The sequence below is a fragment of the Podarcis raffonei genome, chromosome Z (assembly GCF_027172205.1).
Source record: "Podarcis raffonei isolate rPodRaf1 chromosome Z, rPodRaf1.pri, whole genome shotgun sequence".
Lineage (NCBI taxonomy): Eukaryota > Metazoa > Chordata > Lepidosauria > Squamata > Lacertidae > Podarcis > Podarcis raffonei.
This window is the reverse complement of record NC_070621.1, coordinates 15059658-15084530: the sequence shown is the minus strand read 5'-3', so window position 1 is coordinate 15084530 and position 24873 is coordinate 15059658. Positions and strand designations below refer to the sequence as shown.

The 24873-nt window shown below is 47.0% G+C and overlaps 1 protein-coding gene across 5 annotated transcripts in view; it reads right to left on the bottom strand.

Annotated features, from left to right (window-relative positions):
• RALGDS (ral guanine nucleotide dissociation stimulator) overlaps window positions 1-24873 on the bottom strand; it is a 91887-nt gene that overhangs the window by 51554 nt on the left and 15460 nt on the right. For 2 of the 5 annotated variants that reach the window (XM_053373307.1, XM_053373309.1), the window contains exon 1: window positions 5694-6182. The exons of 2 other annotated variants lie outside the window; for them this stretch is intronic. In XM_053373307.1, coding sequence (XP_053229282.1) covers window positions 5694-5933 — 240 coding nt within the window. In that variant the 5' untranslated portion in view covers window positions 5934-6182. Of the gene's footprint in view, window positions 1-5693; window positions 6183-17149; window positions 17494-24873 lie in introns of those variants that run through there. One more of the 5 variants, XM_053373310.1, reaches the window with a different exon arrangement.

Genomic DNA, 24873 nt, shown 5'->3' with positions numbered 1-24873 from the left:
TTATTATATTTATCTATATCCCATCTTTTTATCCTGACATGGACTCAATGTCCCTGAAAGGGCTCAATCTATTAATTATACAGATTCAATTGTATATATTAATTGTGCCTATTAAATAATATTAACTATGTGAGGAACACTTTAATTGACGATGGTCTGTGAGGCCCCCGGATTCTGTTTCAAAGTACTGTACTCTTGCCCATCCTGCTCTGGGGCATTGTGGGAAATTTAAAGAGCAGCAAAGCCTGGCTACTCTCTGCTGTTCAGGTGGCTGTACTCTTGGCCACCAGGGGCAACTTACAGAGGAAGCAGGGGCCACATTTTGCCCAAGCTTTCACCCCCCAACAGCCTGGAACTGGGTATTCCCCCACAAAGCTCCCAGATACTAAATACACAGCACACACCATCCATCAAATATGATAGGGTGGCAAAGGGGAGAGTAGACTATCACAGAGGGGAAATCCTGAACACTCATCACAGTTCCAGCTTGTACTCAACGGAGTTGGTTCTGCATTTATTTATTAAAAGAAGAAGAGGTTATTTGCGAACACTCCTGACAAAAAGCTGCTGCAAGCCTGTGCAGATCAGGCCCCTGGGGCAATTTCTGCCGCCTGCATCCCTGGTAATTAACAGGACATATTACTTGTGCTTTATTTTTTTTCCTTTTTCTTAATTTCCATCTGAGGCCTGCAGAGATTTTTGTTATTTAAAAATAACCTGTTGCCTCTCCGCCATGTGGGAGAGTCTGCCTCCATGCCTAGCCCACTAAGCCCTACGTGCTGATAGGCAGCAAACTCTCAGTTTCAAAAAAAATTAGGAGGGAGGGGAGTTAAAGAACTAATTAAAGTTTATCAGCAGTGCAGAGTCTAGAGGTCAGAGCGCCAGCCTGGGAGCTGAGAGACCCAGGTTCAAACCCCCCACTCAGCTTTGATAACTAAATCAAGCCTTCACATTTAGGGGCAGTATATCTCCAACTACAAAACACTGGTGAAGGGGAGGGTGCAGACAATAAGTTACTGCCTTTTGTCCACTTGTGAGCTTTTCTGGGAGCTTCTGGCCAGCTGATGAACCCTAAGTCTGATCCAGCAAGGCATTTCTTAATCCGTGAAAGCACAATTGAAAAGTGCAAAGCACAGCTGGGGCAGGAAGAGTTCAGGAGGACTGAAATTTAAAGCAGCCTCCCATGGAATCCTAGGAACTGTAGTTTATCTCTCAAAGAGCTACAGTTCCCAGGATTCTTGGGTGTGGGAGAAATGTGCTTTAAATATATGGTGTGTACACAGCCCAAGACAAAACATTATTTTCTTAAAAACCGTAAGTAGCTACCATCTACCATGGCCACATCTGCACCATACATTTAAAGCAGTATCATTTTGAAGAGTCGTGGCTTCCCCAAAGAATTCTGGGAGCTGTAGCTTATTGAAGGTGCCAAGAGGTGTTAGGAGTTGTTCTCCTCACAGAGCTTCAATTCTCAAAAGTGGCTTAACAATTAATGCTGGGAATTAATTGTAGCTGTGTGAGAGGCATATGGATCTGCTAACAACTCTCAGCACCCTTCACAAACTACAGCTCCCAGGATTCTTTGGTGGAAGGCATGACTGTTTAAGATGGTATCATAGTGCCTTAAAAGTCTGGTATGAATGTGTCTCTAGACTTGCCCAAGGTTAGCGAAACACAGTTTCTTTCCTGCCTGCAAGGAGAAGGAGGTATGGTGGTCTGGAATGATTGCACCACCCTTTCAATCATTATTTCCTTGCAATGGAGGGAGCTGAAAAGCTCAGGTTCTCCCCCTACCCTACCCAACTTTCCTGGCCTCTCTTCTGAAACCACACCTCTCAAGGCTCCTCCTAGCCCAGCGAAGGAAATCTGGGAGGTTGAAATACTTTTTTGCCAGACACGAAATGAGAAACAGATGATGGATTTTCAGCAACAATCTCTCTTGCTCCAACCTCCAAGAGAATGAAACCAGGGGCTGTGGGTGGCAGCCTTGTGTGCATAGGAAACTGGATCTGGTTTATTAACTCTTTGCAAAAAGTTTGGCAAAGGGAAGCAATTAAGATAAAAGCCCTGTGTCCCAAGAATGAAAAAAGCTCATTCAATATAGCATCAGTGTCATAGGAAGAGACCTGCTGTAAGCACTGTTTTACACTGGCTGGCAGCAGCTCTCCAGTTGCAAGCAGGCAACCATCCCAGCCTAACACAGGGATGACACGCATTGAGCCCAAGACCTTCCGCTTGCAAAGAATGTGTCCTGCTATTGAGCTATGGCCTATCCCCTAAAAATAAAGTAAGATTCTAATTCTTACTGTTTTGAAATATTAAACAGGCTAAATTAAATAGGATCTGATCATTGGTTCATCTATCTCAGTACTGTCTACAATGACAGGCAGTGGCTCTCAAGTTCTTCAAGCAGGAGACCTTCCCTGCTTTACCTGGTGATGCCAAAAATTGACCTGGGACCTTCTGCGTGCATAGCAGATGCTCTACAGCTGAGCTACACAAAGTACACTGAGCTATTGACAGGGGCCTTGACTGTCCTGTAATGGAATGTCGGAGAGACTGTGGTGCTCCCACAGTCGATGCATACAGATGTTTGGACATGACCCACCCAGCAAAGGATTTTCTCTGCATTGGAAGAAGATGCTACAGGCTCCCTCCAAATCCCTGGCCAGGTCGGAGAGCTTTAGGCAAGCAGCTCCAAGGAGAACAGAAGGCACAAAAATGGTTCGCAACAGGAAGCTCGCTGTCATTCATTAAATCCTTTAAAGGCGCCAGATCTGCGCTTCTCGCCACAGAGAGCGCCTCTCCTAATAGATGCTCAAACCTGGCAGCTTGCCAGCCACACAGATAATTGCCTGTCCAGTTGAGCCCAAAGCGATCATGTGAGCAGGAGGGAATTGCAGATATCTGTGGAAGATGGAAAGGGAACAACAAAGATCATCTGCCTGGCCAGTGACCCTTTTGCTGCACACACACCACATTTAAGCACCTCTCTATATATATTTAAAAAACCATGGGAATTATAGTTTCACTGTCTTCACTTTTACCTGAAATTCATGCAAATTGAGGGTTGTGATATGGCATTACAAATCCTCCAGTGGGAGCTGCATGATGACAGCCCTGAGTTTTTATTAGAAAGAGACAGAGATAAACCAATTGTGCTTTTTGTAAAGGGGGATTTCTGTAGCTCAGTGGTAGAGCATCTGCTTTGCATGCAGAAAGTTCAGTTCCCAGCATCTCCAAGTAGGGCCTGGAGGGACTCCCTGCCTGAAACCCTGGAGAGCTGCTGCCAGCCAATAATGAGCTACATTAACCAAGGAACTAGATATAGTCGGTAAAAGGCAGCTTCCCAAGTTAATAGGAAGGACTTCACTTTCATATTGACTGAGCTTATTACAAATAAAATAAATTAAAATCCATGAGAGGCCTCCCTACTGTAAGCAAGTTCAAATGTTAAGTCATTTTCTATACAGGCAACTCCCCATTTACACGCATTCAAGGCAAGTGCAACAGCGCATGCGCGCACTGCAGCAATCTTGAAAACAGTACAAAAGGGGCAAAAATTTCCTTTAAAGAGTGTGAAAATGGAAAGAAAATAGCATCTAGCAATCCCAGGAGCCTTTGCACCAACCTTTGGCCTGTGGAGAATTGGGAGTTTGAGCAAGGAGGTTTGGAAAGAGCGACTGTAGTGGATTTAATGGATTTTTTTTGTTTGTTTTTTAAGTTTTTCAAGGGCTTCCAGGGTGTTTGCAGGCTTTTTCAATAGTGTTCCCAATATACACAATTTCAATTAAATGCACGGTGGCTAACCCCCATGTAAATGGGGAGTTGCCTGTACTACGTACATCATTTGTTCACTGATTCATTCATAAGGTTACGAAGTTCCATCATATCCTCCCTCATTCTTTTAAAACCCGAAACCCAAATGTAGGGAAAGTGCCCCAACCCTATTTGTATGATGTGCCGCAATTTCAGGTGACGTTGTACAGGACAGGAACATGGAATGTTTCCCTTGTTCAGAATCAGATCGTTGGTTTATCTAGTTCAATACTATCTACTCTGACTGGCAGCAGCTGTCCAGGATTTCAGGCAGGGGACATTTTGCCAACCTTACTTGGAGAATGAACTTGGGACCTTCTGCATGCAAACCAGCTGCTCTACCAATGGGCAACAGCCTTTCCTCCTAAGAACAGAGTAAGATTATAATCCTCATCATTCTGAATATCCAGAGTCAGACCACTGGTAAACCTAACTCAGTATCGTCTGCACTGACTGGCAGCAGCTCTCCAGGGCTTTAGGGAGGGGGTTATTCCCAGCCATACCAGATGCCAGGGTTTGATCCTGGGACTTTCTGTATGCAAAGCAGATGCTCTCTCACTGAGAACATCATAAGATGATACCGTATACAGAGTTCAACCACTGGACAATTTAGTTCAGTATTGTCTACACTGACTGGAAGCAACTCTGAGATTTCAGGCCAGGAATCTCTCCTAGGGATTGCAGGGATTGAACCAGAGACCTTCTGCATGCAAAATAGTGTTCTCGCCATATAATAATCAATGGTATACTACCATGAATGCTGCATTTTATTGTACATATTATGGGATCAGTGCTCCTTATACATGCACATTTTTCACAGCATGCTCAAAACACTGTTGGCCTAAAAATAATAACCTGTATCTCTCCCCCCCCCCGTTAATTTAGATTTACTTTTCTATGGGAATTCCTATACAGTAAAATAAAATCCTGTTGCTAGTGGCCTATTTTCAATATCCAATGTAAGTGGAGTGGCTATATTAACACACACAACACACCCCAATCTGGAAGTACCCACTGCTGTCATGGCAAAAAGCCGCCGAAACTACCTCTGAAATCTGCCAAATCTTTCAATAATGCAATCTAAATTGGAAGCACCATCGTTTTGTGGCATGAGTAAAACAACGAGTAGTGTGAAAAGAAGTTGCAGTCCACTTAACCTGCCTCACAGGGATGAAATGGGGAAAGAGGCAGAGAATGACCCATATACTCACTCATGCACACCAGTAATGAAACAGATTAACACCATAAATTTAAAGCCCATCCAACACTCATTTAAAACGTAGGACTTCCTGCAAAGAATCCCGAGAACCTCGCCAAGCTACAATTCCCAGCATCCTTAAACTACAATCTTCAGGATTCTTTGTGAGCAGCCAGCTGCTTCAAATAGGTTTTAAATGTATGCATATGGAGTGGAATCAGAAACGGACCTAAATTACCAGTCGAAAGACAAAAAGTAAGGCGCCTCCTAGAGAAGCTACTTTCAAACAGCTTTGTTGGTGGGACCCCCAGCGCTACATTCACCCTTCCGCGTGCCCACGCAAAACACCAGAACTAGAAAACTTGGGAGTTTGCGGCCGCGGTATAAAAAAGCGAAGAGAGATGCGGTCAGGCTTCACCCCTAAATTAAACATGTCTTGGAAACACGGCGGACGCGGAGGGAAGAGAACTAGTCGTCTGGTTGGGAGCCCGTTACTACAAGCCTCTGCACGCTTTTGCTTGGGCGCACGCCCCATTGAGCGGAGGCTTACTCCCGAGTAAGCAGGCACAGGCGGAATTTTTTACCTGAAATTCATGCAAAGCGAGCGAGACACGCCGTATAATCAACCCGCCACCTCCATCCCCGCGGCGCACACCCCCAACACTTTGGGCTTTACCTCCAGCGGGGGCAGGTCCGGATCCAGCTGCGTGAAACTGTGCAAGACGACGGGGCTGGTGCTCTCGGCCGCCACTTCCAGCTTCACCCCGTCCCACAAGCTCCGGAACCGGCGGGAGCCTTCGAACATTTTCTCCGGGCTGAGGATGCCGCCGCGTCCGCCGCCTCCTGCGGTGGCTGCGGCAGCGGCTGCTTTGGGGCGTTCATCCTGCAGGAGCTCTGACCACATGAGGTTCACCATGGAGCGGCGGGAATAGAGGGTTCAACTCCCGCTAACTTTCCATTATACTGAGCTAAAGGAGGAGGGGCGCCAGTTCACGAGCTCGGAGGGTCCCCTCTCCAAACTACGCGCACCTTGGGCTTGGGAGAGAGCGCGCGTTCTTTGCGCCTTTACGCCTGGAGCTCAGCAGCAAAGCGGCTCCTTCTCAGTCATCATTCTCCACACTGGGGAAATTTGATCCGCCCACTCACAAGCCCTTATGTCACCCGCTTGGAAAGGGGTGGAGATAGAGTGAGAGAGCAAGATTGAAAAGGCGGTGTGGTGATGCTAGGGAGGCAAGCGAAAGCGGAACCAGAGCCTAGAGGCTTTTCCTCTTCTCATTCCCCTCCCGCTTGGAAGAGGCTAGGAAAGAAAGCAGAGGCGTGCCCTCTGCAGGCCGAGAAGGAGAGCGCCGCTGGAACTTTATTATTATTATTTTGCAGAGAGAGAGAGAGAGAAACGTTTATAATCCTAATATTAGTATTAACCACAACCTCACTCGTTCACTCACAGAAGCTGTGGCACTTTAAAAGGCTCAAGGATTTATTGCGGCGGCTGCTTTGCGCGCAGATGAATTGAAGGGTTATCACTGTGGCTTGGCAAATAGACACGGGTTTATTGGGGAGTAGGATGGAGGGTAAACAGAGGGGCCGAAAGGCCAACAGATGCAACGGAGGGGAGGCCCGTGACACGTGTAGGCAAAGCTCAAGTGTATACAAGATAAGCAGTTCTTAAATAAAGAAAAAAACAGGCCTGCTATTTGCAATTTCTCCCACCCCCCACCCCCCACTATAGCCGTGAGACTAAGGATAAGATTTCACATCTCAGAGAAGCCTGGATTCTTAAGCCACAGAAAGACGATGCTAACAATAAATCTGGATGTCGTTAAAGGTACAACACGGCTGATTGTTACTTGATCTGCAGCAGACTAATAGGACAACCATAGCTGTCAACTTTTCCCTTTTCTTGCGGGGAATCCTATTTAGAATAAGGGAATTTCCCTTAAAAAAAGGGAAATGTTGACAGCTATGAGGACAACCCTACTGGAAGCATGTGTTGTTGTTGTTGTTGTTGTTAACTGCTTGGCATTATTCTTATTATTACTAATTATTAACAACAAATAGGAACTTCAACCAAATGTTACGACGTGGGATGCCCTCGTTCAGCGTTAGTGGCAGCCAGCCAGTCGTGCCTCTTCCAAGATGCTCCATTCCATTGTATTCCACTCCCGTATTTCCTAGTTCCCCTCGCCCCTCCAGCATTCTGTGATTGCGGAGCACGCGTCTTATGGCTGTCTACATATTTTCTTCTTCTGCAGACCTCGGGATTTCCCGCCGAGCCTGTGTACTATTATTTCCCTCTCGTTTTTCCACGGTCTGCTTATCTATGTTTACTGTTTGTATGTTGATAAATGCCAAATGAATGTATCGAAAAACAAGCCGCTCCTCTAGAAAGGCCAAACCACTGGTTTCCCACAGGGAACTGGATGCACACTACAAGAACAGGATACTGGGCTAGATCTAGCTGCAAGGCTGTTCTTAGTGAGGTACAGACTCACCAGAGTTAAGAGTTGGGAAGGCAAAGAGTTAACCAAGCTGCCGCTTGAGTAATGATGATTGATCTTGAAACTTTGCAGCCTGCTGAGATGAAGGCAGGAAATCTCTCCATTGTTTTTCCCTGTGTTTGCAGATTCCAAGAGGACAATGGGAAGGGGCCCTCAGCAAGGCGATCTGCCAGCAGCTAATCCCTACAGCTACTGAAGGATCTAGAGACCCTCTCCCCTAGTCTGCGTCTTGCTGGGGTCTCTAACAAGGTGCTTGCCTTAGAGACTGATTGGGTTTGTTGTGGCATAGGTGTCTGTGGGCAAAAGCAAGGTTGGATAATGGATTCCAATTCCCATCTGCGCCTGCAATGGTTAGAGAGGATGGGGTTGGAGGATGGTCACCAGCCCCCCATTCCTAACCTTAGACCAGGGGTCGGCAAGGTTGACCTTGTCTGGGCCAGTTCACTTAAGCAGACATCCCTACGTGGGCCAGATCATGTGTGCACCCACGATTTCCTGCGCCTGCACAGATGTGATTTTCGGCATCTGTGCATGCACAGGCGTGATTTTCAGTGCCACAAAAGCAAGTCCCCACTCCGCACAGCGCCGGTTTAGTGCAATGCGGGGGGACTCGCTGAGCCGCCTGCTTGGTTCAGGGGCGGCTCGTAGGCTGGTTAAACGACCCCCGTGGGCTGTGTGTGGCCCATGGGCCTTAGGTTGCCGACCCCTGGTCTAGAGCAGGGGTCAACAAACTTTTTAAGCAGGGGGCCAGTCCACTGTCCCTCAGACTTTGGGGGAGGGGCGGACTATTGGGGGGGGAGTGAACGAATTCCTATGCCCCACAAATAACCCAGAGATGCATTTTAAATAAAAGGGCACATTCTACTTATGTAAAAGCATGCTGATTCCCGGACCATCCGCAGTCCAAATTGAGAAGGCGATTGGGCAGCATCCGACCCCCGGGCCTTAGTTTGCCTACCCCTGCCTTAGACAGTAGCATTCCCTAGCAGTGGGGTGTGGCGGTTAGTGTCAGACTAGGACCTGGGATATCAGGGTTCAAATTTCCACTCTGCTATGAAGCTCACTGGGTGACCTTGGGCAAGTTACTACCCCTCTCGGCCTAACCTACCTCACAGGGTGGTTGTGGGGATTGAGAGGGAGGACTTTGCATGACGCCTTGGGCTCCTTAGAGAAAAAGGTGAGCTATAAATAAACACATAAATGAGATGGAAGAATGTCTCTGTTTAGAGACATACAAAATGACTCCTATGTATGATTGCCTAGGAATTATGTGTGATCATAGGCTCCCTTCCCTGTATCAAATTTTACCATTTCTTTTCTGTTATCTCAAGAAAGTTGACATTCTGAATTTTTATACTGTATACACTGATCTGAACTGTCTTAGGCAACATACACATTTAAAGCACACACACCTCAAGAATCCTGGGAAGTACAGTTCACCCCTTGCAGAACTACAATCTCCAGCACTTTTAATATACTACAGTTCCCAGGATTCTGAGAGAGAGAGAAATCTTTAAATATTTGGTGTGTATGCAGCCTTAAAAAGTTACTAAAATCAGGCCAAAGTTGGGCCCTCTCCTCTAGGTGATTCCACAAAGGAGATAAGCCCCAGTTTTAGGATTTAAAGCAGCTTAGTCCACTGACTTCAACAAGATTAAACCCAGATCCATTGCCTTAACAAGTTATTGGATCAGGGAACTCTCCTAACTACTCTCTCCCAAGCTTGGCCACTGTTTCAAGCGGGAGAGGGGGAGAGAGACATGTAGGATGAATGAGTTTTTGATAAAAATTGCCCTTTGAAGTACAGCCAGAGAGCAAATCCACAAGATTCCAGGCCACCCCAATTATTTTGCCACTCCCTCTTGCCTGCACGAGGAGGAAAGTAGCACAAAAATCTAAAATAACTCATGCTTTGCTGAAGGAAGGGCTGTAGCTCAGTGGCAGAGCATCTGCTTTGCATGCAGAAGGTCCCAGGTTCAATTCCCAGCATCTCCAAATAGGGGTGGGGGAGACCCATCTGACGCTGCTGCCAGTCGGTTAGGGAATACTGAGCTAGATGCACCAACAGACTTACAAGGTAGATTCCTATGGTGGTGTGTGTGTTTAAAAACAGTCTTTCACCTCCTGTGACATCTTCCTCTTCTTTACACCCTTCAATTTCCCTCTCTGCCTTGCGAGATACAATTGGATGGCATGTGGCATGGGAAGCGCTTCTGCCAGAAATTGACTGTATCCCTGTCCACATATAATTCTGCCCACAAATTATCAACCCTGCCCACATTGGATAGCTCCACTATGCCACATGAGTTGCTTCTGGATCTGATGTGGCCTTGGATGTGGCAACATGGGCCTTTTGCTTTGTACTGCCCACAATCCATTATGTACCTACCTGAATGAAATAATGCAGGAGTGAAGAACCTCCAACCCAGGGGGCCAAATCTGGCTCTCCAAGTTTCTCTGTCTAGCCCTTGGAACTTCCCCAAGCCATATCTTCCTTGAGTGTGTTTGCCTGGCTGGAATGTGCTCTTAAACTTTGATAAGGATTCCTGCTTCCTTGGATGAAAGATAGGAGTGAGTGTGTGTGTGTGTGTGTGTGTGTGTGTGTGTGTGTGTGTAGAAGTTTGCTTTTGTTTAATATCTGTGTTCTGCTTTTCTATCAATAGGGCCAGTGCTTTTTTCGGGGGTACTAAAGGATAACAGTACTGGCACCTCCCCCCCCCCATGTTAAAAATGTGGCATTTACTTCATGGTGAGTACTGATGCTTTTTTTATCTTTTAAAAAAGAGCTTTGAATAAGATAACATTTGCACTTTAATGTGGTATCATGGAGCTTTAAATGTAAACAGTCATGGCTTCCTCCCCCCCCACCCCGCCTTAAGTCCTGAGAGTTGTTTGGAGACCCCTCCTCCGCTCCCAGAGCTACAATTTCCAGAGCAATTTAACAGCCAATCCCTCTTCACAGGGAACTCAGAGAACTATGGCTCTGGCAGGGGGAACAGGGGACCACCTAACAACTGCCAGTACCATTAATAAACCACAGCTCCCAGAATCCTTTGAAGGAAGCCATGACTGTTTAAAATGGCATCATCGTGCTTTAAGCGCAGGGTGTGAACATGGCCTTAAACAAAAAGTAAATAAATCCTACAAATAATTAATACAATCTCAAAAAGTTAACATCTCATTACGAGAGAGAGGGAGAGAGAGAGAAAGAAAGAAAGAAAGAGAGATTCATAGCAATGTTTCCAAAAGGTTCCAGGAACTAAGGAGCATGACATGGCAGGGTGAATCAGCAGCTGGCAGAGAGCTCCTTGCTGAGACAGCACTCTAGTGGTGCTGGCTTTGCCGAGAAAAGATTATCTCTTCCCGGCTTCACCACTCATTTCTTCCTCCTCCCCGTCCCCCTTCCTGCTATCTTGTCCTCTCACATCTTTATACAACAGTTGTATAATCACCTATCATTGGGAGCGCAGCGAAGCAAGTTACAACTTCCACCAGCTCAGGATGGAAGGATTCATGTCAAATCCTGTCTCTGCAACACCAACTTTGTCAGGGTTGATTTCCAAAGAATGCATGCGCACACACGGGCACACGCGCGCGCGCACACACACACACACACACACACACTCTCTTTCTTCCCTTATCCTTCCCATCCTGAACAGCCAGGATGGCTGTCTTCTGCCTGCACTATCAGAGGCAGCCAGTCACTGAATTCCAGTTGCTGGGAATCACAAGTGGGGAGAGTGCTGCTGCTTGCAGGTTTCCCTTTGGGGCATCTGGTTGGCTACCGTGAGAACAGGATGCTGGACCAGATGGGTGTTTGGCCTGATCCAGCAGCCAGGCTTTTTTGATGTCCTTATGATTCAGGGTGTAGCTGTTACCGTTTTCTCTTTCTGGGGCATTCTACCAGCCTCATCATGTGGAAGAATGGGACTATGGATGAAGCAAAGAGCCTCATTCCAGCTTTTGGCATTAGTTCAACCAAAGGTTGGTCTCATTCCACGTTCCACGTTAATCTGCATTTTAAAAATAATCCTTAGAAAAATGTGTGTGTGAATACAGGTAACGCGAATCTCATGCTCCTTTAGGCAGTGCTTTGCGGACCTGGTTTTGGGAAGGTGACATGAGGGTCTGGGAGGGTCCTAGAGCAGGGGTCGGCAACCTGTGGCCGGTGGGCCACAGGCTGCCCATGGGGGTCGTTTAAATGGCCCACGAGCCACCCCTGAACCGAGCCACCCGCTTGGCAAGTCCCCACATGCTGTGCTGAACCGGCACAGTGCGGAGCGGGGACTCGCTTGCATAGTGTTGGAAATTATGTCTGCACATACTCAGGCGTCAAAAATCGCCTCCGCAGAGATGCCAAAAACCGCATCTGCGCAGATGCAATCCAGCCCACAGAGCGATCTCCACAGGAGTGAACCAGCCCAGGTGAGGTAAACTTTGCTGACCCCTGTCCTAGAGCCTTTGCACCTCCTTCTCAAAGCCCAGTAAGTGAGGCTTCTCACTTACCTCCCACAAGATTCCCAGAGCCCTCCTTCTTGGTGATAGGGCTGTGTGTTTCCGGGTGTTCCTGGATTTATGTGATTTTGTGTTTATGTGTGGACCCATGCATGCAAGTTATCCATACATTCTCTTTCAAGATATGCATTTTTAATATTTATTTTGAGATACTCTGAACATTGGAACTTTTGAGGAATGTGAAATATATGTGAAGTAATTAGGTAGGTTTTGATCCGCTCAGCAGGCACAGATCAGATCAGTTAGCATCAGAATATAGAAAGCTGGATTCCTCAACCATCTTTAGATGGAACTGGTCCATGTATATTCAACATGGAAATCTGGAATAATTTGTGAGTGGTTGGCAGCAGCTATTCTCATAGAACCATAATATCCCCTTGTCTGATCACTTGGAGGTAATTTCTGCTCGCCCTCGGCAAATGACTCTTAAAGCCTGCATGGTTTACCTGGAAAACCTAAGCATTAATTTGTGGGCTCCGGCACTGAACCAGGCTTAACTGGCTCCAGAGTTTTGCTGGGTGAGAATTAACATCCCACAAACTAATGATGATCTTGCCCTACTTGACTGTGAATTCACATGCTGTAAATATACCACCCAGCACATTCTGATCCCAAACCGAAAGGATGGTCTCTGGCTTTAGCTACCTATCTGTGTAGAAAGCCGCAGCACTTTGTTATGGCAGCAAGACCATCCAATGTTGTGCTAAGAAAGGCATAGCCAAGCCACATTGAAGCCAGACAGGTGTGCTGTCATCAGCAACTTGCCAGGTATCCTCCCAGCTGCCATGATGTCAGCCAGCCAGAGCCCAAGAGGTATTGCTAATGATAGCTTTTGTAAAAGTTGCTTTTATTTATAGTAACAGTTTCATTGTGTGGTGTTTGATAGCCCTTTGGGTGGCTTAGGGCTTGAACCACCTTGTCTCCAAAACAGGGAGTTATGGGACGATTAACTCTTTGTTGGGCTTTTAGTGATGTCATGCTGTTATGCATTATGTTTTTGTCTTACAGAGCAGGGCGGGCAGGGGAGGGAAAAACACGAATTGCAGAAGGACATAGGAAGCTTCTTTATAGATGGAGTAAGACCATTCATCTATCTAGCTCAGTATTCTGTACACTTACTGGCAGCAGCTCCTTAGGATTTCCAGACAGGGCGTCTCTTTCCCAGCCCTACCTGCAAATGACACTGGGGATCAAACCTTCTGCTCTGCCACAGACCTCCTCCAAAAATAACATAAGGTTCCAGGCCTCATGGTTCTAAACAAAGGGCTAATATAAATAGGAACCAGCCTTGTATTGAGTTAAACTAATCAGCTCATCTAGCTCAGTACTGTCAACACTGTCTGGCAGCAGCTCTGCAGGATTTGGGGCAGGAGTCTCTCCCACCCCTGGGCCTGGAGATGCTGTTGGGGATTGAACCTGGGACATTTTGCATGCCTAAGGGCCACATTCCTTTGTGGACAACCGCCCAGGGGCCACATGACCTGTGGCAGGCCAGAAGAGAAGGCACATGTGGGCCAAACAGCTAATGCGATTTTAAAACTCTTGTACAATATGTAAATTTCTGCACACACAGCTTTCTCTCTATCTTCCATCCAGGCATGCATCCTTCCAGGGGCCACATGATAGTGGTTGGCAGGGCCAGAGGCAAAAGTGAGTGGAGCAAGTAATGTGAATTTATGAAGCAGGTGAGGGGCGTGGCTCCAGAGGGGGCATAGGCTATAGACAGTCCCAAAAAGCCAAAGAGAGAGGCCTTGATGGCCACATTGGCCCCTAGGCCTGACGTTTCTCCTCTGTTTGTCCTGCCAGCTTTCCCCACCCTTGCATGATGAAGTGCTCCTGCAGGAATAGGATGCTTCCTTTTATGATGTCACGCTATTTTCTCATCTGGCTCACTGTCATCTATTCTAACTGGAAGTGGGTGTATGGGGTGTCCCTGTTGCCCTTTCCAGTGAACTGGAAATGCCAGACATTGAATCTAGCTCCTTCTGCCTGTATATTTTTCTCACTCCTCTAATTTCATTTATTAAAGGAGGACCCTCGTAGCAAAACACAGGCCCCACCTGCATAATACATTTAGAGCAGTATCATTACCACTGTAAAGAGTCATGGCTTCCCACTCCCCCCCACGCCACCCCAAAATAACCCTAAGACTTGTAGTTTGTACAGGGTGCTGAGAAATGTTAGGAGACCAGCTATTCCCTCCTCACACAGAGCTACAATTCCCAGGGTGGTTTAACAATAAACCCCTCTTCCCAGGGAACTCTGTACAGCCACACCAAAAGTCAAATGTTTTCATATGCCCTGTGCCAAAACTCATCTTGTCCTGCGTTGGCTGCTTGGCAGATTTCACTTGGTATTTTCACAGAGCCAATTCAGAGAGAGGGCAAGAATAATTGCCCTCCCTCTGAATAGGTGCATGGAAATCTTAGTGCTTCCACTCTTGATGGCGGGGGAGGGGGGAGATATTCGCTTCCATTCACATTGAAAGGTACATCTTTCTAATTTTCACCTGCCAAAACAATACATGAATCAGAACACACAGTCATCCTTTGAAATTCCTTCTCTGAATTTTGCAATGCAGTTGTCCAGTCATGTCATGCATTTAAAAAATGCACATGGTAAAGTGTGCATTAAAAAAAGCATATATTATTGAAAGTAGCAATGTCATATTTGGGGAAATGTCATACAAAAATGTGTACACAGGCGAATGGGAGTTACATTCTGAGGATAGCACGTAAAGACAGAATCGCACAAAGTCAAAACACATTGGGTTCAATAGTGGGTGGGACTGCTAATGCCAAAGTCTTTTTTCCTGGACACCCACCCTCTTTCTGCTACCTCCTTTTTTGCCAAGTGTGTAAAACTGAATTGCGAGTTACCTGTATTCAGTAAAATTCCATACAAAAAAGGGTATACCAGGAAGAATTCACACTAAAATGTTGATTAAAGTATTTTCTTCTTCTTCCTGTATACATAGAAATGTAAGGCTGTCATCATGCTACAGTTGCACTACAGGTGGCCCAAGTGAGCTTTTTAACAGCTGAGGAAGGTGCTCCACAAAGCAGTTTGGCAAACTGCTCTGTAAAGTACTTTCCCCTCCTTTAAAAGGGGTTGCAGTTGTGGGAAACTGTGAGGGGATAGGTTTGGGGGTGGAAGAGGAGGGGGTTTGGGGGACAGGCAGTTGGCAAAGGGGCTGGAGGGGAGATGGGGTTGGCAAGTGGAACAAGAAAGAATCGTAGCCCCTAGGTTTTGTTTTGTTTTTTTAAATCAAAAACTGAATTTCAGATTGGAAAAACGAGAAACTGAAATGGACACATTCACTTCCTCCTACCCTGACGCTGGCCATGCCTTTCCTGAAAAGCACACTATGTGTGTTTATGCATAGCACTCATGGAGTCATATTGCACTCCCCCCTTCCCGAAGTTTACTGAAATGCATGGTTTCCCTCTGTCACCACCACCACCTCCTGACACCTGTCCCCCACCATTACAATGACATGGATTCTTGCAAGTTAATAACCATGATAGATCTGGGGCTGGAAGTAACTGGATTCCTGCCCCACTCCCCACCTTAAGTCATACAGCAGCAACCAGCAGAATGCAGCAAAGCTTGGAGAAGAGTCCAGCAGAGGATCCAGCAAAAAGAAAGTAATTTATAGCTGTGCCTGGAGGGACAATTCTGCTCTGCGGACAGAATTCCACTTCTGAAATTCTACTCCCTCAACCACTCTGTCTTGGCCCATCTCCAAGCAGCTCAAACGGGAATGCTCCCAAGTGCTGCAGAAGTAAATAGTGACACTTGCCACGCTCAGGGGGAAATAGGCAAAGCTAGGTAGTAGAGAGCATTTACTCTGCATGCAAAAGATCCCAGGTTCAAACCCCAATGACATCTCCAGGTATGCTGGGAGGGACCCACTGCCTGAAACCCTGGAGAACCTCTGCCAGTCAGTGTAGACAGTACTGAGTTGGATGCAGCAATTGTCTGACTTCGTATAAGGCAGCTTCCTACTTAAATCAGCTCTCAATTTCAGAAACATGAGGACTGGAACCTCACTATTGTTAGGGGAAGGGGCTGTATTCCATGATAGAGCATCTGCTTTGCAGGTTCAATCTCCAATGGCATCTCTAGGTCTGGGAAAGACGCCCCCCCCCCGTCTGACACTTGGACGGGCACTACCAGTGACAGCTCTCAAGAGACTGAGCTAGGCAGACCAATGAGGGGTTGACTTGGTGCAAAGCACATTCCTGGTTTCCATAATCTACGGCACACTTCAGGTAGTGACTACAAACGTAGGAAACTCTGGGAGAAATCTTACCAGTGGCTTTCTTTTCTAAGAGAGTAAAGCCATATCTCTCATACGACGGCACTTCAAAGCAGAATGACACCTGCTGTTACAGAGGTCCACGCTACCCCTCAGAGCTTCTTGGTAATTTTCTAAGTTAATGTTGGCCAAGAGGCAAGGTGCTTTGGGCAACAGATTGCAAATGCTGCATAGGGCACCAGAGCAAGGCAAATGGGGCAGGGATGGATCTAACTGAGAGGCAATTTCTTTTGCCCAAGAGCATGATGCACATCCACCAATATGTGTATGAAATTTTGATTTTCCATCACTCCACCCAAAATTCATAAGCCATGTGCATCTGGCCAATGGCCCATCCAGTCCAGCACCCTGTTCTCACAGCTACCAGCCAGATGCCCATAGGAAACCAGCAAGCAGGATCTGAGTGCAAGAGCCCTCTCCCCTCCTGTGGTTTCCAGGAACTGGTATTCAGAAGCATTGCTGCATCTAACGGTGGACAGCCATTGTGAACAGCAGCTTTCAATAGCCCCTCTCCTCCACGAATTTGTCCAGCCCTCTTTTAAAGCCATCCAAGTTTATGGCTATCACTGCCTCCTGTGGGAGTGAGTTCTACAGCTGTCTGAAGAAGTCCTTTCTTTGATCTGTCTCGAATCTTTCAACATTCAACTATTAGAACCCAGGAACCCTCTGAGACAGAACGAAAACCAGGCAGTCAAACGAGCCCTTTGCCACCCCAAAGCATCCAGAGTCTCTGGAGCCCAAACTCTGCCGCCACCACCACCCCAGAGCTCCCCCACCTAGCACGTGGGCAATACTCACGTCGTCGTCCTGCACGCTCAGGGGAATATCCAGCATGCACATCTGGAAGGGCTGCACAAGCGCCTTCTGCATATTGAACAAAGGTTTGGCCTCCATCTTCCAGCAGGGTGAGAGACTCTCCTCCTCCTGTCCACCTCCCAGAGTTCTGGCTTTTCTCCAGCCAAAGTCCTCCGGGTCTCTGCAGCTGATACCCTTACTGCCGTGGAAGCATCTTCATCAACGAGATGCTGTGTCTGTAACTGCTGCAAGCGAAGGTTTCCTCTTATTTCCTCTCCTTGGCAAATCAAAGGGGAGTCAGCAGGGAGAGGTTTCCGTGTGCGTGTCCAGGCGCAAAGACACACACACACGCAGAGAGGGAGAGCCCCCTCTCTGGGCAAAGCGTGTAGGGTGCTCCCCTTTCGTCTCACACCCACTTCCCAGCTGCCCTGCCGTCCCTTCGCTCTGCTACCGCTCAAGCGCCTACTGCATGCAGCTCCCTGTACTCATCTACATGCCTGGCACTTGCATCGCACCAAGACGTTGCAATGTCTGCCTCCAAAGGCACAACAGGTTTGGGTGTCCCCCCACCCGCCTGCCTTCAGTTGGCTGTTGGAAGTCTGCGGCAACAGACCCAGCGGTTTCCCCGCAGTCCTCCGTTGCAGGCAAAAGCAGGAGAGCTGGAAAGGGGGTCGAGGGGAGGGGTGGTCGACGCAGCCACCATCACCCGCGGCCCCCTCCATTCTCCGCAGTGCATCCTTTTATTGTTTTCCAAAGGATCACATCCTTAGATCCCAAGGGCACCATGGTGAGTGGGGAGAGGAGAAGATTGAATAATTCATACCTGTTCAAGGCCAGGGAGATTCCCGAATACGGTGCATTGTCCACCCCAAAAAAATGTACGTGTTATTTGCACCCAGTTTTGTAAACACGCACTGCATTTGCAAATGGCACAGATGCCTTCATCATTCGGTCTCAAGCAGGGGTGAAGGAACTGATCGCCCTCCAGATGTTGCCAGATTATGGCTAGGGATACATTCAGTTCAGTTTGAATTTTAATGAGAAGCTACAAGGATTCACAGTTTCTCAAATAATATGCAAACCAAACCAAACCTCAGCAACCCTTCAGAATTCACACTCTTCCAAATTTTGCAGTGTGGTTTGCCAACCGAAGAATGTTTACAAAAATGCCTCATCTTAGGGGAAAGTGACATAGAATTGACTATATTAGTTAAAATAACATATAAAATGCAGGATATTAAGGCAGCAGTCATCAACCTTTTCAGACCTAGGACCCACTTCTAACCCAAACATGTATTTGGAGACCCATTTATTAATCTTCCACCATATATTTGCATGGTGGCAATGCTCCTGCTGTGCCCAGCCTTGGATCAGGCTATGACCCACTAACAGGTCCCTACACACCAGCTGCATTAGGAGAAATCACTTGCAACATGTTTATTAAGAGAAATTGCACTGAAATGCTGGCAGTTTTAGAAAAGAATGAATTCACAAACTGATGCAAAAACGTGGCGATCTCGGCTTAAGATTGCAAAAAGGAGAAGCTGAAATTGACATATTTGTCCACCTTTAGCTACAACTCCCATCATCCCAGACCATTAGCCATGAACATAAGAAGACCGGCCTGGCTGCTGGATCAGGCCAATGGGCTACCTAGTCCAGCATCCTGTTCTTACACTAGCCAACCAGGTGCCCCCAGTGAGAAGACTGCAAGCAGAACCTGACTGCAACAGTGTTATTCCTATTTGCAGTTCTCTACATTTGGTATACAGAGGAGATAGAACTAAGAAATTCCCTGCTGGATTGGGCCAGAAACTCACAGAGGATAGCATCCTGCCTTCGCAGTGACCAACCAGCAGGGGCCAAGTGCAACAGCACTCTCCCCACTCGCGATTCTCAAGATTCGTACTCGATGTTATCCACTACAGACTTGGCTTTCTAACCACTAGACCACAATAGGTAATTGGCATACCCATTTCCCAGCTGGGAAACTGAGGCTGAGAGAGTGACTTGCTTAGTGCATGTTTCAGAACGGGAATTCTGATCCCAACTACTGATTATGCCTCCCCACAACTTGAAAGCGCAATTTGTTTGCTCAGAAGCGATTCCTATTGTGTTTCAGTGGGACTAACTCCCAGGTAAAGTGGTTGTATAGGACTGTAGTCTTAATGAGAATGTTGCCGGATTTCCGTCATCAAATGCATTGTTATGATCCACAGGCTGTTTCCTCTCCCTGTTACATACTCTCGTGTCAGAGGGCAGAATCAAAAGATTTTTAAGCAAGGGGGCTATGGAAACAAACTTGGCCAAAAGCAACAAGGGGCACTTGTTTTGAGGAAATCCCCACCCCTTCTGAATTGTCTGGAGGCTCTAAGCATCCTTCTTCCAAGGTGGGTCAGTGGGAAGGGGATAGAACATAATCCTGTCCAGGAGCCAAGCAGTACCATTGGCAAATTTGTTTTTCATTGTCTGACCTGAACATGCTATAAAAAGATGTAGTTGGGCATGGAATCCACTCAGTCACTATTCTGTTATAACCACTGTTCTGCATGGTAAACAGTTTGGTTAGCAACAAACCTTTTGTATAGTATATTAATGGGCCCAATCCATTCATTGGAGTGGAGGCTGGTCTATTAGGACAACTGAGGGAACTGCCCCACCAACCTTAGTCTGCTCTCAGCCAGCCCCCACCTGCCTGCTTTCTTTCTTACAACCAGTCCAGGGGGTGGCCCTGCCTATCAGCTTCCTCCTCCTTAGTGTAAGTGTTGCCCCCTGAACTTCTCAGGAGGAAAGAGGATGGGGAGAAAACTAGAACTAGTTGGCTCTGCCTGCCATTGGCCCTGGTGTCGCCTACTGTTGGGCTCCCTGCCTTCTGCCCTACCTCCCTCGCAACGGGTACCAACCATCACCATCCTGCTTGCACCTTAAGTTCTGTTTCAGATGGTCTCCCAGTGTGCCCATCCCCTAGGTTGGTGTGGTTGGGTGGCCAACAAGGGAAAGGTCCTTCTCTATGGTGGTTCCACAGCTACCAGAGGTTCCAGCTGAACCAAGAAATTCAAATGACAGGAGATTCTAAGTAAACATTAGGAAGATCTTCCTGGTGGCAAGACACTTTCCACAGTGGAACAGACTTTCTCAGAAGGTGGTGGACTCTTCTTCATTGGAGGCTATGAAACAGAGGTTAGGTGTCCATCTTTCAGGGAGTCTTTAGATGTGATTCCTGAATTGCATAGGGGTGGTCTTGATGGTTCCTGGGGTCCCTGCAAATTCTACAATCTATGATTATATGACAATGGGTGGAGTTTTGGATCTCCCACAAAAGTGGGAGACCATTCACACACTCAACCGTCAGTAGGTTGCTGAGTGATGTGCATTTGTGTGTGAACTGGGCCTTTCTCAAGGGCAGAGGAAGGGGGTGGAGGGTGAGTGGGAAACCAAATAGATCTGCTAGTCCACTCCAAGTCATAATCCCCAATGGAATACTGCCATGCTGTCCAGAATATGCATGCAAAATTAATCTGCAATCAAGACCTTACACAATGCTGGCTGGCCTCTTAATAGGTACAGATACCAATTAGCAATGCAAAACAAACAGATAACGACCATTAAAGAAGGGGGGAAACACATTAGGTTTTTCTCAAGGATTCAGAAGCATGATTAGCACTTGCTGAAGGAGGGGGGCTTTTTACCCACCCCCATCCAAAGCCAACCAGCACCAAAATATCTTACAGACATTGGCGGCTGCTGCTGCTTCAGCTCCAGGAAAGAAAAAAATGCAGACAGCTTTGGGTTTCCCCAGTTCCCCTCCATCCGCCAGGCGAGTACCACGTACTGTCTCCATGGAGACAGCCACATGCAAAGTTGCTGTGCTGATGGAGCACACTACAATGCAGGATACGGCCCCCTTGTGCACAATAAGATCAGTTGGTTTGCAGGTGGTGGTAGGGAATCTCTAGGAGGCTGTAAAGATGCTGATTTGGAGAGCACAGCCAGCAGCTAAATTCCTTGTTTAACACCTCTAATGACTAGGCTTCCAGGCTTTAATGGATTTAATCAGTAGATCAGCTATGGTGAATCTCAGGCCTGCCAGGCTTCTGCATTTGGTCCGCAAGGCAGCTTCAGAGAAGCCATGCCACAGCTGCCCTGCACACCATATGCAGAACAGTTTAGCATCAGAGGTGAGATGGGAACAAACTGAAAAAAGAGCCAGTATAGTGTAGTGGTTGGAGAGTTGGACTAAGACATGGGAGAGACCAGGGTTCAAATCTTCCTCCCTCGGCCACGAAGCTCAGTGGGTTCCCTCAGGCCAGTCACTGCCTCTCTCATCTTAACCTACCTCACAGGGTGGTTGTTCTCGGGATGACACGAGGAGAGAACCATTAGACACCATTTTGAATCGAGATGTGAGACTGAACCTTTCAGAACCGCACTGATTTTAACCAACTTTTGTGTGATCGTTCCTGAGATCAAGACACAGTTTTTCATCTGTGTTTGGATACAGTCGGATAGCATTCTGAATCAACTGCGCTGGTTTTAACCACTGATCTTTTGGTTTCTTAGAACAACTGAGCAAAGTTTAGAAGTCACCTTGGCAATTACACGGCACATAAATAAACAAATCATATCTCAAAAGGCAAGGGCTGGTCCCACTCTTGCTTATTTCAATCTGATGGATCCTGGGAACTGAAGTTGCTGGGGAGTGCAGCTTCATGAGGGGGGAAACTACGGTTCCCAGGATACTTTGTGGGGAACCGCATGGTTTAAATGTATGGCAAGCATGCAGCCAAAGCACAATCTCTTTGCATCCTTCCTGATAACACCAGTTCAACTCAGCAGACTTTCACCTGAGGTGTCCCTGAATGCTGAATCTGTTAAGTTTTCATAGCCACTCCCCTCCCCTTTTGCTGGGAAATCCAGAAAGCCTTTGCTAGCAGAACAGCTGATGTTGAGGAATGTCTTTGGCCTCCAGGCGTGGAGAGAGGAATCTCACGTCATCTGTGGCAGGCAGGCAGGCAGGCACATACACACAGACATAAAACTGTGCTGTGTGCTATTAGAGCCACTGGGGGTTGACCCCAAGAGATGACACTTTTTCCTGCCCCCCCCCATTTAAGCCCCACAAAATCCTGTGCTGTAGGTTAGAGCTTCACGTCTGAGTGGGGATTTGAATCCTGGTCTCACAAGTCCATATCTGACATTCTAACCACTACACAGGAGGTGCAGGTTACAGCAACAGCTAAGGTGACATTCTTCCACCTTCGCCGCATTAAGAGGTGGTCCCTTACCTTTCCTGCCCCGACCTGGCCACAGTGATCCATGCGACGGTCACCTCCAGGCTTGACTACTGTAATTCGCTTTACGCGGGGCTACCTTTGAAACTGTCCCAGAAACTCCAGCGGGTGCAGAATGTTGCAGCAAGGCTCCTCACAGGGTCCCTGCCATGGGAGCATATTCACTCAGTGCTTTACCAGTTTCACTGGCTCCCAGTGGAGTATCAGGTTAGGTTTAAGGTGCTGGTTTTGACCTTTAAAGCTCTTTGTGGCTTAGGGCCCTTGTACTTATGGGACCACCTCTCCTGGTATGCCCCGCAAAGGACCTTAAGGTCCATGAATAATCATAGTTTAGAGGTCCCGGGCCCTAAGGAAGTTAGATTATCCTCCACCAGGGCAAGGGCCTTCTCAGTGATGGCTCCGACCTGGTGGAATGCTCTGTCCCTGGAGACCAGGGCCCTGCAGGATTTAACTTCCTTCCACAAGGCCTGTAAGACAGAACTATTCCTCCTGGCTTTCAATTTGAACCTGGCCTGATCTTTTGTTCCCCTTCCTTCCCCCTCCCCTTTTTGTGAAGATTGCCCACTCTGGGATCCCACAGCTGGTTCTCCCCTGGTCTCCTCGCTGGCCCAAGAGGGACTAATTTAGCCAGCTAGCCCTGGTGATCATCTAATGTTTATTGGACGGATTTCCCCCCTAAATTGATTTTTGATTCTTGATTTTATTGTTATTTACACTTTAAATCATATTTTATGCTGGTTTTTTTGTTTGTTTGTTTTGTTTTTTGTAGCATCAATTGAGTGTTTTAAATTTGTTGTTAGCCACCCTGAGCCCAGTTTCCTGAACCGGGAAGGGCGGGGTATAAATAAAAAATTATTATTATTATTATTATTATTATTATTATTACACCACAATGCTCCTCCTCAGCTGAACCATGCAGATTGAGCGGTATTGTTATGGTTCAAGGACACAATCCACCCATGCCAAAAGCACTCCAGGAGGGTGCAGAGCAGGAGTGTTTAGGAGTGTGGCCTGGGGAGAGTCCCAAGGACCAAATAGAGAGGCAACGAGGGCCACATCGGGCCCCCAGTCCTAAGATTTCCCACCCCTTTCCTAGAGACTCACCCTAGGGCCCCAAAGATCTCCATGATGAAGGTGTATACTTTGCACTCAAATGACCCAGGCCAACCCTTTGCAGCTTGAGCCCTATAAAACAAAGTCAAAACAATGCTTGGCAACTTAACAGGTTGCGTCATGAAGTTTATGCTGTGCCTTGCGTATATGATCCGTTTATCTTCAGGGGAGAGTTGTGACTGCATCATAGTCTCAGCCTTAACCTTATTGTGTGAACAAAAGCTTGACGCTGCCATTATTCTGCGACCTTTTGAGAATACTCTGCAACCTCTCCTTAATAGTTTTCCTAAGGTGTTTTTTTTATTGCCACAATGGATTTGGTTTTTTAAAAAAATAAGCTTTCTTCTTCCTCCTAATTTTCTCCTTTAAAAAAATTAAATCAATAAACCCACAGATGTTCCAGTTTATCCATTCTGTCTTGGTTTCATTATGCTGTATAGCTCAAGAGTACCCCTTTGGACAGAAATAGCACAACCAATGTAAGGAAAAGGGTTGTCACATCAGGAGCATCCCAGACAGTGAGATTTCAGGGCCCAAACCTGAGACCTAGGGTGGGCTCTGGTGACATCATGGATGGAAGCCTCTTGTGATGTAATGGGGTGGCTTTTCAAGATGAAGGTTAATGTGGTGGTGGGTGGGCTATAATTTGCAACCAGCTTCTGCTGGGCTGCATGCACAGTCTTCTTAATTGGTTTTTATTGTTTGAGAAGGCACTCTCACCTACCTAGAGATGCCAACCAGTGGATGGTGCCAACCAGTGGATGGTGATGTGTTGATGGTCCAGTATAAATCCACCACTAAGGTGCTATCATTGTGCCAATAACATTTCATAAAAGAATAGATCCACACACAAAACCCCACACCAGTCTAGAGGGGCCAAAACAAATTAGTCAGAATTAGTCTGGCCCCTCTTTTCCTAGAAAAATAGCACTGCTCAGAATACTTGCTGATCTACTTCAAATCACTCAGAGATTTATTGCTAGATCTTGATCAGCTTTCTGCCCACAGAGGAGATCCATGTCCAGGTCTCAGCTCATTCACGCTAATTCAGGAGGGAGTTTCAGACAAAAGAACATCTCTCAATCATACCCCTTTTTTGAACAACAAGACTCAACACCAGAGAACTTGTGGGAGGATGACAGAAGTCACTGGAAAGGCTGATAAAACCTAACCAGCCTTAGGGTAAAATAAATGGAGAAGTGAAGGATGAATAGCCATCCCCTTCCCTCCTCTTCCCCACTGTCAACGCTGAGAACTATAAACTCTCGGTGGGCTAAGAGCTGGAGCTGTGCTATCAGCCAACTCCTAAAACAGAATAGAGGT